The 15040-nt window shown below is 42.2% G+C and overlaps 1 protein-coding gene across 1 annotated transcript; it reads right to left on the bottom strand.

The window, feature by feature from the left end:
• Nucleotides 1–908: 908 nt before the first annotated feature.
• Nucleotides 909–10444, bottom strand: C7H10orf88 (chromosome 7 C10orf88 homolog). The gene is made up of 6 exons (XM_074999739.1): nucleotides 10029–10444; nucleotides 9088–9291; nucleotides 6856–6925; nucleotides 6043–6249; nucleotides 4023–4471; nucleotides 909–1827 (listed from the first exon to the last, which is right to left on the bottom strand). The coding sequence occupies exons 1-6, from the start codon at nucleotides 10229–10231 to the stop codon at nucleotides 1599–1601; spliced, it is 1362 nt and encodes a 453-aa protein (XP_074855840.1). The 5' UTR covers nucleotides 10232–10444; the 3' UTR covers nucleotides 909–1598.
• Between the last annotated feature and the right edge of the window lie 4596 nt (nucleotides 10445–15040).

Raw genomic sequence — 15040 nt, 5'->3', positions numbered from 1 at the left:
AAGATTCCCACAGAAGGTGAATACAGCTATATACACACATCAGATCCACTGTATCTGAATCTGATGAACTTAAACAGATGAGTCTTGTGATGTGCCTTTCTTTGCAAAAGGAAGTGGAAAGAAGAATGTAGGATAGGGTGGGTACAGAACAGTCAAAGGAGGCAGTTACATAAGAGCAAGCAGTGGCTATAAATTTTTCACATTATCATTTGTATATCTGGTTAAAATGTTTTAGATAGCTTATTTTAATTGTATTTTATTCAACTATTTGGAAAATCAGTTATATACATCCTATACGCTCTCAAATGGATGGGAAGATTAAATAGGTTAGAGGAAAATTAATAAAAACTTTAAGCAGGAACTTTAGGGTGCATCTACACTAGCCGCCTTCTTGTGGAAGGGGCATGGTAATGAGCAAGTTGGGAAGATGCTAATGAGGCACTGTCATGAATATGAAGCACCTCATTAGCATAATAGCAGCCGCACGCAATACAAAAGTGCCGCTTTCGAATCACACGCCACCTCTGTAGACAGAGGTGTTTTAAAAGGACCCCCCCCGGACTTTGAAAGCCCATTCTTCCTACTTGGTTTTAGCATCTTTCCAACTCGCTCATTACCACGGCCCTTCCGAAATGAAGGGGCTAGTGTAGACGTAGCCTAGATGTGTGGCACTCTCTATAGTTCTGAAATACAGCCCATGGTTCGTTAATTTAGAATTCAAAGTAAAAATACTCATAATTTAAAAAAAAACCAAAACAGCTATATTTCTTCACAGAAAGAGAATAGTTTGTTTCTCAAAGGAAAAATATTGCCTTTATTTGTCAAGCTCAATAGGTGTAGAACATGTGTAGGCTCTGCCAAAGTAGTAGACATGGGGGAAAGAAGACTTTAAGTCATCTTTCTACCTCCCTGACTCTGAAGCAACCTTAATATTTTAGGATCCATTCCTCTAGTTCAGGATTGCCATAATGCAGCAGATCCTGTCCCATCAGGCTCCCTCTGTAGAGGGGGTCTTGGTTATTTAAGGCAGTTTTTGCTGCTACTGAAGGCTGAGGTTCTGATGGCATCCATCCAAGCAGTTGCACGCTTGTTTTGAAATTACAGTAACAGCAATAGAGAAGCTCTGGTAGTCATTTAGCTGACTGTTTTCCAGATGGTAATTCACAACTGGCATGTTACAGGTAAAAGGCTCCTTTTCTTATTACCCTTTAAATCCATGAACTGAACCAAACTAAACAAAGTAGAAGTTGAATGCTGTTTTACTGTCAACCCGTTACAAGAAGATAAAGAAAATAAATTTAGCTCTTTAATATAAATAGAAAAGCTACAAGTCCCTGTGAGAGTACTTCTTTGGTAGCCCAAATACAGATTGGCAAAATGTATTCCAAGTGGCTTTTTAGAAATATTTAATAAGCCACAAAAATACAAAATTCTTGCAGACGTTTTATAATGCTAACATTTAATGTACAATACTGGGAAGAATTACAGTAACAAATTTTTTATAATTAGTTTCATAAATATTAAGCTTTAGAGACATCAAAATAAATACTTGTCCCAGGAAATATTTATACTGGGGTCCTCTCTCTTTCAGTTATAGTCTATCTCTCGCCATTTGAGAGTCCTTCTCCATAATCATAGTGTTCTTGTGACATTTTATTCAATTTGGAGCTTTGAACCATATCCATTAATAGAACAACTTTAGTATCTATATGTTCCTGAAGTTTCTGCATACTTCGGTCAATATAGTCCATTAGTTTCTTCTCCATCAGTTCCATATTTTTGGATATGATCTTTTCCATGTACACACAAACAGGCTGCTGTTCCATTCTGCAATAAATTCACATATAAAGTCACTTATTTTTTATGAATGAAGACAACAGAGCCTTAAGGAAGGGCACTGGAGTTTGGAAGTATTACTGGATTTTCCTAAAGGAGGCACAGTTTTGATGTTAGAGTCTAAATATAAATACTTACACCCTCACTACACAGAAGGCCAAATTTTGTCTAACATACGCTGCGCAACATGCATTAGGCAGGGGTGTATCATGTAAAGGCAAGGTTCTCCCAACAGTACATTAGGCTGTCCTTTTATTTGTACAACTAACCAACTAAAAATATATTATGTACAATGTTTAAAAGTTAAGGGCACCATACTAATTTTCACTTTAATTGTACCTCAATATTTAAAATTATTATTATTATATAATAAAAGATTAGCACACTAATCCTGCTTCCATATTGGCATAATGGCAAAATTAGGGAATTCTCACAAAAATGGTAACATTGAACCCACCCATCATAACCATGTTATGTTTAATTACAGTATTTACGGAAATAAAATACAAGTACTAAATAGCGAAAGCTTGAAAATGGAAGCCAATTTTTTTTGCAAAGTTACAAAAGCACAGCCAGTTACAAGTTTCAACTTGTTCTGCCATTTAGTTTAAAAAATAAAACTTAGTTTTTATTACACATTGAAATGAAAGAGTTAGATTTTCTAAGGGTGTGTATACACTAGGAACTAACTTCGAAGTTAGGAGCTATTTCGAAGCAGCCTGTACGTCTTTTCCCTTACTTCGAAGTTAAGTTTGAAGTAGGGAGCCCAACTTCGATGTTCTTACTTCATTCCTGGGAATGGAGTAGTGCCCTACTTTGAAGTAGGGTGTCTGTAGACATTCAACTTTGAAGTCTGTGACTTTGAAGTAAGCAACTTCAAAGTTTTTTTTGTAGCGTAGACACAGCCCCAATGTTTCAAAAAATGGGGGGAGGGGGTCTGAAGGACTGACGCAACCATTGTTCCTTCCTGCTTAAGAGTCTATCCCCAGGTGCAGCATTTTCCTTGTCCTCATTTGCTCTCTAATCCATGGGTGAAAGTAACAAACTTTCTAACTGGTACAAATGGTGTGTGCACAGTTCTTAAATTAGGGGTTACAAAAAGCATGGTTTGACATTATTTATTAAGGACTGTCTCTCATTCATACGCACTGGGGTGCTTAAAGTACTGATATTGTAACTGAATTTGAAAAAATGGCTCTTCTTGCTATTTTGGTTGCAGACCCCTGACCATGCCCAAAACCAGGAAATTGGAAGGGGAAAAAAGCAAAAACAAAAACCAGACATTAATTCACTTTCCTCATGTAACCAATGCAATGATAAACTGTAACAGAGGGAACGATAGCTAAAGTTCTGTCATTTTTCATTGCTACTATTAAGAACCCAGTGGGCAACAGCATCAAGAAACTGATTATCATTGGTCTGCAGGTAACTGGGAAAGATATGACCCTTAGCACAAGTAGGCATTCTAACTTTTCACTAGCTGGGAGATATTCCTGCAAGTTCCAGATAAAAAAACAGAGAGAGAATGCACCTTTTGCCACTTAGTAGTCATTGAAGGTTTTGGAGCAAGTCTTCACAGTTAATCACATTTACTAGGCAGTGGTTAATAAGTCAAAAATGGAGCCACCAAGCAATGTTCAAAGAGAACACCCAGATAAAGAACACCAGCACTTTCCCCTTTCCCTGCATTTTCAAATGGCTGAATTCTCATCAGCAAACTATCACCTATGAAGTACTCCTTTTCACCAGATTTCTTTATATTCAGACTTCTGCATCTGGGATTGATGGGATAAGGATACTGTAGAGACTTCAGCAATAGAGGTGGAGGAAGAAAGAAAAATATAGGAGAATGGGTAGAGTACATAATGCAGGCAATGCAAGAATATGATAAAGAGGAAGGAAAAAAAGAAGCAGAAAAAGGTAGAACATGATCTGCCATTGGAAAAAAGCCAAGAACACCAGAAGATATTAATGAAAGACAGCATTTTGAAGTGTTTTAAAACAGGCTCATTGACATTGTTAAATAGGAGTTCACAACTGTTTTATTTCTTTAAACTGTAATGTTAGGGCTTTGTGACATATGGCCATGGAGCTTTGTCACTGCAAAACATTTTTATTTAACTACTGCTAACAAGCACAGTTCATAAGCTAGGAGGAGTCAGATGAGTGTATCAAGCTTAACTTACCCAACAGTTTGAATGCCTTCCTCTTTAGCTGTTGTGCTCTTCTCAGAATGATTCCTCCCATCATCTAGCCGAAGATGATTTACTTGACCGCATAAGTTTTGAAGAAAAGGAAGCAGCAACCCAGAACTGGGCATATTTGGGTTTCCATTTCCTTGCTCTTGCATTAATGAGGACACCATAACTTTATAGTCATTTCCAGGAAGAAGAGTTTTGTGTTGCATAGTCTTAAACCTTTCAAGATTAAGAATATTTTCTCTGCCAGGTATCTGTGTGTTCATATCAGGATGTGCTTTTAAATCTTCAAGAACTGTTTCAGTTGACAAACCACTCTTAAGAGGAAAGGGTTCACTGGATATACTGTGGAATCCATCTATTGTGTGCTTATTTCCAAAGACAGATTCCTTTTTCCCAAAGATACACTGAAGTTTGTCTCCAAGAGGTAAACCGTTCTAATGGAAATAAGAAAATATACATACTTAATAAATCTACAACAGTAATACATGTGCATCTTTACTTACCCAGCCTCAATTCGTAAACATTCCAGCTAAATATAGCATTTAATTCCATTCCCACCAATACAAAGCTTATTCAGAATGAATGTGATACAAAAGCTTTATCAGACTGAAAAAAGCTACATATTGATGTTCTACAGAAGGTAAAAGAAAAAACTTTCCCAGAAAATAAATCACTTGAAAGTCATTCACATTTACAAAATGAAGGTTTAGAGTGGCCTGAAATTTCTTTAAACTAAACTTGAGTTATTGAAGCAGAAGTTGACTAAATTACAGCCCCAATACTAAAAGTTACTCCATGCAAGAAGGTACATAACGATTGTACAACTGAGGCCTAAATCTGATATTTATAAGTACTTCCCCTTTAACTTGGAGGGAATCAAAACAAAAACACAAACATCACACACCAGACAATTCTCAATACAAAGTAGTGACGACTCAGTTGTTACAAACAATATCCTAAACTATTAAAAAATTTATAACAGTCTGCCACCTGAAGCGCCATGATCAGTTTTTATGATTTGATTTAAGCAATAAAGTTGTGACCTGTTCTTTGGGGTGCAGATCTGGGTTATCCACATTTGGTTAACTTAAATCTGGATTTCTGCTACAGCTGGATGACCCTTAAAATCATTGATATTTCAATTGACGTAGAATGTGGCTGGACAGATATTAAACATAATTTCCTGCAGGAAATGCATTACACCTTATACTCAGTGATTTGTATGGATTAGCACCTAATTTTTAGGTCAAATGAAAGGTATAAATTTTGTCTACAAAACTTTAAATGAGCAGACCGCACCTTCTTAGACTGCAATACTATAGTAATTGCCTGTTGTTGCAGTTCTTAATCTAACAGCCCCTAGTTTAAATGAACTGGGGAGAAAGGTTTATTGGCATAATGGGCTTGTCTACACTTGCCCCCAACTTCAAAGGGCGACGGGAGATCACTAATGAAGTGCTGCAGTGAATACACAACACTTCATTAGGCTAATTCTCCCTCCGTGGCAACTTCGAAGCGTCAAACTTTGAAGTGTCAGTGTGCATGTAGCTGCGGGCATTTGAAGTGCCTGCGCTACTTCGAAGTGCCTTTACTCCCCAAAATTTTGAGGAGTAAAGCCTAATGAAGTGCTGTGTATTCACCGCAGCACTTCATTAGTAATCTCCCATTGCCCTGATTAACTTGCCCCCTTTGAAGTTGGGGGCAAATGTAGACCTGGACAACGTGTTTAGGGAGAATCTTGAACTCTGGAATTTATTTGTCCCCATGTTGTTCATCTTGGATTAAGTGCTCTTCAGGGCACAGTGCAAGGCTCATCTATATTCTGAAGTTTGTCACAGTGTTGATGATTGAATGAGGTTTGAAATATTAAGAAGTTTGTTTGGGGAAATCTTTTTGTTCAAATGAGTTCGGGGGTGGGGTGGGGAGTATAATACTGATACAGACCACACAGTTTTGAGTTGCTCCTTTTTATAAATGTAAGTAAATAGAAATATACTAAACTTGCCTTCTGCTGAAGTCGAACCATATTCATGAGTTGTTGAGCACCTGGAGATAACTTTGACCGCATGGATTCCACCATCGTTTGAACTCTGTCCAGATCTATACTTGATCCTAGTGAAGGAAGATCTGAGGCAGATTTTGCAGAAACTGATTTTACTTGTATTACAATTTTAGTTATGAGTACCCTTTGTCTTTCACCAATGGAGACGAGCTATTGCAAAGCAAAGAAAAATAATATCATTTTAGAACAAGATACTAATCTGGAAATTAATAAGGCCATTTTAGTGGAAAATTAATACCTGCTTACTAGGCTTCATACTGCAATTATTCTCAGTAGTATTCATATTGAAATAGAATGAGCACATATTACTTAGGATCTTATCTTGCCAACACATAAGAACATGCTTAAGCTTTACAGATGTGAGCTGTTCCAGTGATTACAACGAGACTACTCTCACATGTAAAGTTACAAATGTGCGTTTGCAGCATCATACCTAAAATTCTCAATTGTGTACAAGTTGTTAAACACCTAGAATACATGCATTTTAGAAATTATTTGTTTCTTTAAAGGCATTTTCCCTCTGTCACACACATATACTTTAGTAATGACATTTTAAGATATTTATGATGTGGATTTGACAGGAGAACCTTGGTTTAACATCCACCTTTTTTTAAAGAGAATATTTACACCACATCTCAAGTTGGCATAAACTTAAGTATCATCAACTGACTAAGAGATTGTAGTGCAAAATAGCACCTTAAAAATGACTTATTTGACTAAAGAGACAGCTTAAAACAATTCTGTGCAGCTTCCTACCTTAATTTTGCAAGAGGTTGTGGAGTAATCCAACTTAAGATACTTTTTGTATAAAGTAACTTTGTCATTGCTGTTAAAAAAATAAAGGAACTGTGAATTCTCTATAGGGTAAATGCTACATAAATTCTTTTTACAGGAACACAAAAATATTAGCTTTTGTAGTCAGATAATGACAAAAAGAGTTGAGTGACTCACCTTTAAATGGAATATTGTGGTTACAACACTGAAATTCTGTTTGGATTTCATCGTATGCCATGTTACACACAAGTGCATGCAGTTCCTGGGTTTTTGTCTTTTTTCCATGCATGATATCAATAAGATTTTCTTCTAGTTTTGGCTTGACTGATTGGCTAGTTCTTAAGTTAACAAGTCCAAAAAAAAAAAATCTGGCCAACTGTTGATGTACTCTAAAGTCTACCTCCTTTTAATTTTTTTTCCAGACTCCATGGGCAAAATCCATAGAGCATAAACGAAAAGCCAACACTGACATTTATTTTCATTCCCCTCTTTGTATCCACATATAAAGAGAACTTGAAAAGTTTTCTTAAATGGCTTTTAGTGATTATTCCTGAGCTAAATGCTTTAGCTAACTGAAAACAGTAACTTAGAGTCTTACCATCTGTTTGACTCAGACAATACAATGGCTCTGTAAACCAGTGTTTCTTAAACTTTTTGAGACCACAGAACACCAAACAGTATTTTTTATGAGGCACACCTATGAAAATTTTCTTCAGAAACAAAGTTTTCAGATCAAAACTAAACAAAAACAACAACAAAAACCACCATGGTATACAGCAAAAGCAAAAAGTAGTACTTTAATTAGATATCATAACAATGAAGGAATAACATTATATTTGGTTTAATAAAAGAAAATATATACATGCATCGCACATCATTGCTAGTTGCTATGACACCACAGCACCCCTGCAAGTTGTTCATGGAAAACTAGTGTTCCATGGAACATAGTTTAAGAAACGTTGATGTAAACCACTAATGCGACACACAAATGACAGGGGGGGCCAACCTGGTAGGGTGAGAAGCACAGTCTTACTTGCAGATGTACCCTGCATTGCTCAAGTCTTTAACTGAAGGGATTTTTTTCCCTTTTCTTTTTTTGCTCTCAGCCCTGCTGCCCCACCTATCCCAAGGATTGGGTCATGCTGCAGCTCCCACCACCCACCCGCCTGTCCTCAGAAGGTCGGAAGGCCAGTTTGGGCTGCAGCTCCTAGCCCCACTTCCTGTCCTCAAGTTGGGGGGGCTGGGTCAGGCTGTACCCCTCTGCCTCTTGTCTTCTACGGGAGGTACTTTGGGCTGTGGCTCCCATCCCCCATGCCTGTCCTCAAGGGAGGATTGCCCAAGGTGAGCCAGGAGGAGGGGTCGCCACCCCAGCCCAAGGAAGTGCCAGGGGGTTGTAGGGGCCAGGGCTGGCACTCAGTGCTGGGTTTTCTGAGCATCCATGTGAATTTGGAGGGTAGAGGGATGCAAAGCAGTGCCTGGCTTCCTGGCCCCAGCATGTCAGGGATAGCTAACTGTGTGTGGGAGATTGCAGGGGAGCAGCAGGGCTCCTCCTAGTGAGGCAAGACGGCACGGGGTGGGGAAGAGTACTGCCTCATCCAGAAGCAGGCAGGGTCACAAGTCTCCACGTGGCCACTGTTTTCCTGCTGTGGCTGTCCCCAGTGATCACTCTGCAATATCACAGCTGTTCCCTGCACTCACTGCCCCCAATGGTGAGTCTGAAGTATTTTGTACCTCCCTTCCATGCTCTGGGAAATCCTGGGATATCAGGCATTTCCCACTTCTGGGCACAACCAAACCCCTGACCATAGTTTAAGTTAAGGTAAGAGGGAGGTGAACACCAAATGTTGTGGTTGTAGCTCTTGCAGTTTAAGAGGAGTTTTTGAATAAACGTAGCACCAACAGACAGGCACATGCTCAATATACAGTAGATGCCCACTCATTCCATGGCTGCTGCTGAGACTGTCAAGGAAGTGCTGTCAAATTGTACTGATTTTTGTGATGTGGATATCTGATCGCTAAAAATTCAACTGAGACCAAAAACCCAACAGATGACATTAGATTTTTGTCATTAAGCTATCTAGGCTACATTTAAACCAACAGTGTAAAAGCAGTGTCACACATGATCAGGCCCCACTGAGCCAGCTAGTATCCTTTTCAAAGAGATTTAATAAGTAAATACTACACAGAGCCTACATAATGAAAACACTTACTTACCTGTCATTCTGAATAGTGCAGACATGCTGTCCCCTACCAGTTCCACAATACTCTTCTTCTACATATAGTTCCATGTTTCTTGCTTCACTTAAAATTCCAACACTGACTATTTCCTCAAATCCATAAGGATCACACTGAAGATACAGTAAGCACCGAGTTTCAGTTTCATCATTTAAAGGTCTCTCCAATATCACAGAGTTCTCACTAGAAATATAAGAAACATTTGGTTTAAGCAACTTAACTACATTTTATTTAACTTGTGCTTTCTATGTAACACTCTAGTTTATAAAACAAGTAACAAGTCCTCATTTAAAGTACTTCATAGTTTTTAAGAGAGCAGTTACATCATCTCTATTTTTGTAACTGCAGCATTTGCCATTTTATTTTCAAGCAGTACCCTTTAGGAAGAACACACTACACTTACAGGTTGTCTGGAGGGTTATATTTACATAAATTTTCACAAATTTCAAACTTGCTGTTTGCAAAGAAAATCAACAGCTGTGCCACAGCCAAATAAAGTTTGGCTCTTTAATACTGTCTTAAACGTACGCAGGGAAAATAAAAAGGTGTGCTACCAATATTTTCAATTACCCACCCTATCCTGAAATCCACTCGTCCCTTCCCCTGATGCTCCATTTCGCACGGGGGACATGCCCCCCATTAGCGCGTAATCCGGTCCCCTTACTTCTCTCACCATTGAAAGTGACAGCAGCTAAGAAATTTGCCTTATTGCACGAAAGGAAGAGCTGCATCTCCCCAGGGGGCAAAACACACCTGCCCGACACAGTGAACCCTCAGCGCGCAGGGGTGTCTGTCTACTCTCCGCAGTGCAGAACCTTCACCGACAGGCTCCGCAGCCAGGTGCCAGGCACTGGGCGCAATGTTCTCCGCCTCCCTTTCCCCGCAGGCTCAGAGCCCCCCGGCGTTCCCGGGCTCCTTACCCGTGCTCGGGCGGCGCCAGCTCCTCTCCGTCCCCCGCTCCCTCGGGAAGGAGGCGCAGGATCTCCGCCAGCGTCCCGGGAGACGAGGCGGACACGCACTCCCAGGAGCAGCCGGCTGCCACGCGGGGGCGGCGGAGGGGGCCATTGGTGGCGCGGATACTATCCTCGGTCACCACAGCGCCCGCCAGGCTACCGGTCGCCATCGCAACCGTCCAGCTCGCTACCAACCGCCCCGGCCGGGCGGGCGGCGGGCAGAACTGACCGCCACAGAGAACTTGCTCCCCACCGGACACCGCTCCCAGCTGAACGTCCGCCTGTCAACGGTCATGGGGCGCACTCCTCGAGTCGCTGATTGGCTCGGGTCCTTCCAGTTCTTCCCGGTCGAAGGCCTCCATTTCAAAGGCGCAGGCGCACTATGCCCCCCCCCCCCCCCGCGCGCCTCCTCGGGCGGTAGGGGTAGCGTGGCGCGTGCCCGCAGCGGCAGTTGAGCTCGCTCCCATGAGCAGCTCCTCAGCGAGGCGCCCGCGACTGAGCAGGCGGGCCAGGGCAGCGGCGCCGGGCGGAGTGGGGTGTGTGGAACGTTTCGGCGGGCTCCGCTCGCGCGGGGCTCGCAGCTGCGCCCTCACCAGGCCAGGGAGTCTTCCAGTGCAGGGGCGCAAAGCGCGGGCGGGGAGAGGAGAGCCCGTGCAAGTCTGTCAGGAGGTGGCGCAGCTCGATGGGCTGCTGGGTCTCAGGCTCCTCCATTTCACTACGAGCGTTGAACTCGATGCCTTGTACGGTCGCATTTACGCACCGATCAACCAAGTTTTCACCTAGTTACTTTTTACACGCGCTGAATGGGTTTAAACGCGCGAATGACATTTTTGTCCCTTGGGATTGCTTTAGACGGGTGGGGGGCGGTCACTGCGAGGTGGGGCCCGACGTCAAAAGTTTGCTCCTCTCCGCATTTTAATGTTTCCCATCCATGGGGGAAGACAGTTTGTTCCCTGCCCCAAGAGGGGAAAATCATGTGGCTGGAGTGAGGCCCAGGGGTTCAGGTTGTGGGAGAAGCTAAGAGCTGAGATAGAGGGTTTTGTGGGGTACAGGGGTGTGGGATGGTCTGGGCAGAGTAGTTTGGAAGCTTAGTGGGGCTCAGGGCACCCTCCCCTGCAGTGCATCAGCAGCAGGGCCCTTGGCAGCCTCCTCCATTTTCCTGCAGGCCTGTCCATTTCCCTGCTGCACCCACTTCTCTAGCACCCTGGCTGGATTACCTGGGGCAGTCAACAGCTGCAGAGAAGCAGCTTAAGTGGAATGGGAGATGCTGTTGTCATCTGCCCCTTGGTTCAGGGAATCCTCCCCCCCCCATCCATAGGACAAGGTGGGGTGGCTGCAGCAGGGCCCCCAAAAGCTTGAAGCTGTGGCAGCTGCCTTCTCTCATCCTGTGAATGGGATGGGTCTAGGGTTGAGGAGCTCGGGTCTGAGGCAGAGGATTGGGGGATGAGCTCCAGATGGGGGAGGAGATCAGAGGTTGGGTGCAAACTGCCCCATGGCTGAGATGAGGAGAAACGACTCCCTTCAGCTTTCTCTACCTGCAGCGGTGCCTTTCCCAAGGCGAAGAAGGGCTGGAGCTTGGGCTGGAGCACCTATCCCATGGCCACAGATCTCTGACAGCTGCGTTAGGTTGGCTCTCAGTGGTTGTCTGGTCCTTTAATAGGTTGCTGCACAGTCATGCGGCTATCCTGCTTGGAAGAAATGTAGGTGCTCCTGGGACTGGGATTAGTAGGTCAGAAGAGCTGTTGGGTGGAAACTGAACAGCCCCAAGCTTCATTCTTGGAGGGTGCCCATGGTATTAACAGTGATGGCCTGGACCCATGTTCTTCTTCAGGGGCTTCACTCCCTGCCTGGGCATAGGCCCAAACCCTGGGGTGGTGGGGACATGACAATTGTGGTACAGTACTCCTGACTTACACCTTGCACTTCTGCATTCAATGTGTGCTGTTCTATTTGCCTAAGATCAAAAAAGGTATATTAGCATTTGAATAGATAGAGAGAAGGGCCAGAGGTCTACAAAAGCAAACAGATGGGTGTTTATGAAAAATCTGACAAAGGAATGAGGTGCTCCTTTTTCCATCCTTCCCTCTAGAAAAATTCATAGCTACTTCCTCATAACATCCATATGAGGTACATAAGTAAAGATGTAAAAAAGCTATGGGTTCAATCCTGCACTGGTGAAGTTGAAGGGAATGATGTGGTTGATTTCACTGGGGCAGCATTAGAGCTTAAAAACATCATTTATTACACTTTTTTGCTAAAAGAAAGAATTGCTTGATGGCTGTCTTTCATTGTGCAGATAAAAGTCTCAGAGGTGTAGCTGTGTTAATCTGTAACTTCACAAATAAGCAGTCCTGTGGCACCTTAGAGATTAACACATTTATTAGGTCATGAGCTTTTGTGCATAAAACCTACTTCATCAGATGGAGTCCATCAGATGAAGTGGGTTTTACCCATGAAAGCTCATGGCCTAATACACTAGAGACTAACAGATTTATTACAGGACTGCTTGCTGTTTACCATACAGATAGTCTTCACATTTATTTTAGAATTTTTTATGGAACAAATTATTTCAATTAATATTTATGATGATTCATTATGATCTGATTTCACCTCACTCTGTGAGGTGAAGGACAAAAAGAAAGGTATAAAAAACCAGAAGACTATCAAATCTTCACAGTAAAAACAAGGATTTCCATTCTTTAGTTTAAATAGTAAGACGTGAAAGACACCGTGTTTGGGAAAAAAATGATGTTGCTCTTAGAAGATGTAAGAACCAGAGGGTCAGTCACTGAGTGAAATGAATGCATCAGGTTTAAAACAAAACAAAGTGCTATTTCACACAACACAGAGTCAACCTGTGGAATCCATTGTTACAGAATATAGTGAGAGTCAAACTTATAAATAAGTTTAAAAACAATTAAATACTTTCATGGAGGATAGGGGCATTAATGACTATTAGCCAAGAAGGTCGGAGACACAATCCCATGGTTGTGAGCCGATGCCCAGGTGCCAGCTAAGGGTCCGGTGGGGCAAAGGGGGTGATGCCACACCAGCAGCTACGCTAAGCAGCCAGGGCAGGCTGGGTTCTTTGGTTTGGGTACAGCAGCAAGAGGAAAATTACACTTAGAGAGGCTTTAACAGTTACTTTTTATTTATACAAAGATAGAAACAATTTAACTAAGACAAATGATTAAAGTACAAGTTAGTACTTGTGGTTTTTAAAGGGGAAACAACACAATTTAACTTAAGAAAAGTTTTAGACAAACTAGCTAGCTTAAACTAATACAAGTAATGTGTACACAAGAAAGGCAAGTTGCAGGTGTGATTTTCACCCCTGCCTCTTAGACCTGGTGGAACCAGAGTCTTTCCCTCAATTCCTATAGGAAAGAAGTGTAATACAGGTGTAATTCTTACCCCTGCCTCCTAGATCCAGTGTGACCCAGAATCTTTCTCTCAATCCCTCGGGAAGAAGTAGATGCGAACCAGGCGTTCCCAGTCTCGGGAGTTAATTCCAGACCTGGCCAGCAGGTGTAGGTGATTGAAAACTCAAAGGGGGGTGGTGGTCTGCCAAGCCCCTTTATACCCCTTTTGTCACATACGCTTCTTCCTGGTCTCAAGTGGCCAATTGGGAGGAATGTGTTTTGAACCCCAGGTTTCCCAGGAAAGATGCAAGGCTCAATTGGCACCTGTGAATTGTGGACAATTGGGCACCTTTGGAGGTGATGGGCGGGGGGTTCCCCATTCTTCCTGGGGAAGTGATCAAGGCGTGTCAATTACTGAGATCAGCCAGAAGGGCGGCCATTAGCTAGCCCATTCACTGTTTGGTTTTTGTGTATAGTAGAGAGGCTGGGTGAGACAGCACACCTGCGTTCCCAGGACATCAAAGGCTACCTGTCTCCCCTGCTTGTTTCTCTCTCTGTCTCTCCCAGTGGGGGGGAGAGGAAGAAAAGGCCAAGTGGGGGGGTTCATGTCTGGCTACAATGGTGTAGCTGGACTAAGCCTCTAGTCATCAGAAGCTGAGTCAGTGGCTGGCTGACTCAATAATTGCCTTTTCTGTTCTTTCCCTTTGAAGCATCTGACATTGTTCTCTGTGGGAAGAGAGAATGCTGGGCGAGATGAAGCATTTGTCTGACTCATAGGGCCTTTCTTATGTCCTTATGTTTTATTATCGTTATCGTAAGGGTTCTTCTTCCTCATATAGCATCTGTTCTAGTTTCAGCTGAAGTCAGTGTTAAAATCTCACTGTACTTCACAAGTGTAACATCAAATGCAAATAAGGAAAAGAAAACACTCAGGGATGTGGCCCCTAACTAATATTTTATCTGGAATAAATGTCCAGTAGCTCTTTTACTGACAAATTATTGTAAAAGCTGTGTCAATGAGATGGGGGGAAAAAACCCACTGAGAATGTAATAGCAATAAGGGCTTTTTTTCTACTGGTTGAACCTCTCTACTCCGTCACTCTCTCGTCTGACAACATCTGTTGTCTGGTATGATTTTAGTTAGCCAGACAGCTACTTATCATGGGTGTAGCCATTTTCCGTGGTCCTATAAAATTTGTTTTTAGCCACCCAGTCCTGCTTCTCAGTGTTCTGAGCTGTTATTTAGCTGTAATTTACCCTAAATGTCTTCTAAGAGCCCAGTAAACAGTGGATGTGTTGGAAATGCTGCTAGACAATATTGACCTCCTCTGATCCAGCAAATTCTCTGATTTGGCACTGATCAGGTCCTGAGGGTGCTGGACTAAAGAGGTTCAAACTGTACTTATTACACAAGCATAACTGTACAGTTGGGTTAATGTACAGACTCATAGAGCCCAAATCTGTAAAGATTATTTATATTGTAATCCAAAATGAATTTGGTGAATGCTAATGAGACACCACAGAAATTAGAGATGTTGTTTATTTTTTATTAGGATACTAACTGGGATCAAGGGTTCAGATTTCTTTCTTGCTTGTAGTGCAACTTTATTTCCTCAA

Source organism: Carettochelys insculpta, chromosome 7 (assembly GCF_033958435.1).
Source record: "Carettochelys insculpta isolate YL-2023 chromosome 7, ASM3395843v1, whole genome shotgun sequence".
Classification (NCBI taxonomy): Eukaryota; Metazoa; Chordata; order Testudines; family Carettochelyidae; genus Carettochelys; species Carettochelys insculpta.
The sequence above is the reverse complement of the archived record's forward strand: the minus strand, read 5'-3'. Positions and strand labels throughout refer to the sequence as shown.

Coding starts and splice junctions, on each gene's coding strand:
- C7H10orf88 (XM_074999739.1), bottom strand. CDS start 10,231: ATGGCGACCGGTAGCCTGGCGGGCGCTGTGGTGACCGAGGATAGTATC. Junction 6,250..6,855: donor CAACCTCTTGCAAAATTAAG/GTAGGAAGCTGC, acceptor GCTTTGCAATAG/CTCGTCTCCATTGGTGAAAG. Junction 4,472..6,042: donor TGGTTCGACTTCAGCAGAAG/GCAAGTTTAGTA, acceptor TATTTCCATTAG/AACGGTTTACCTCTTGGAGA.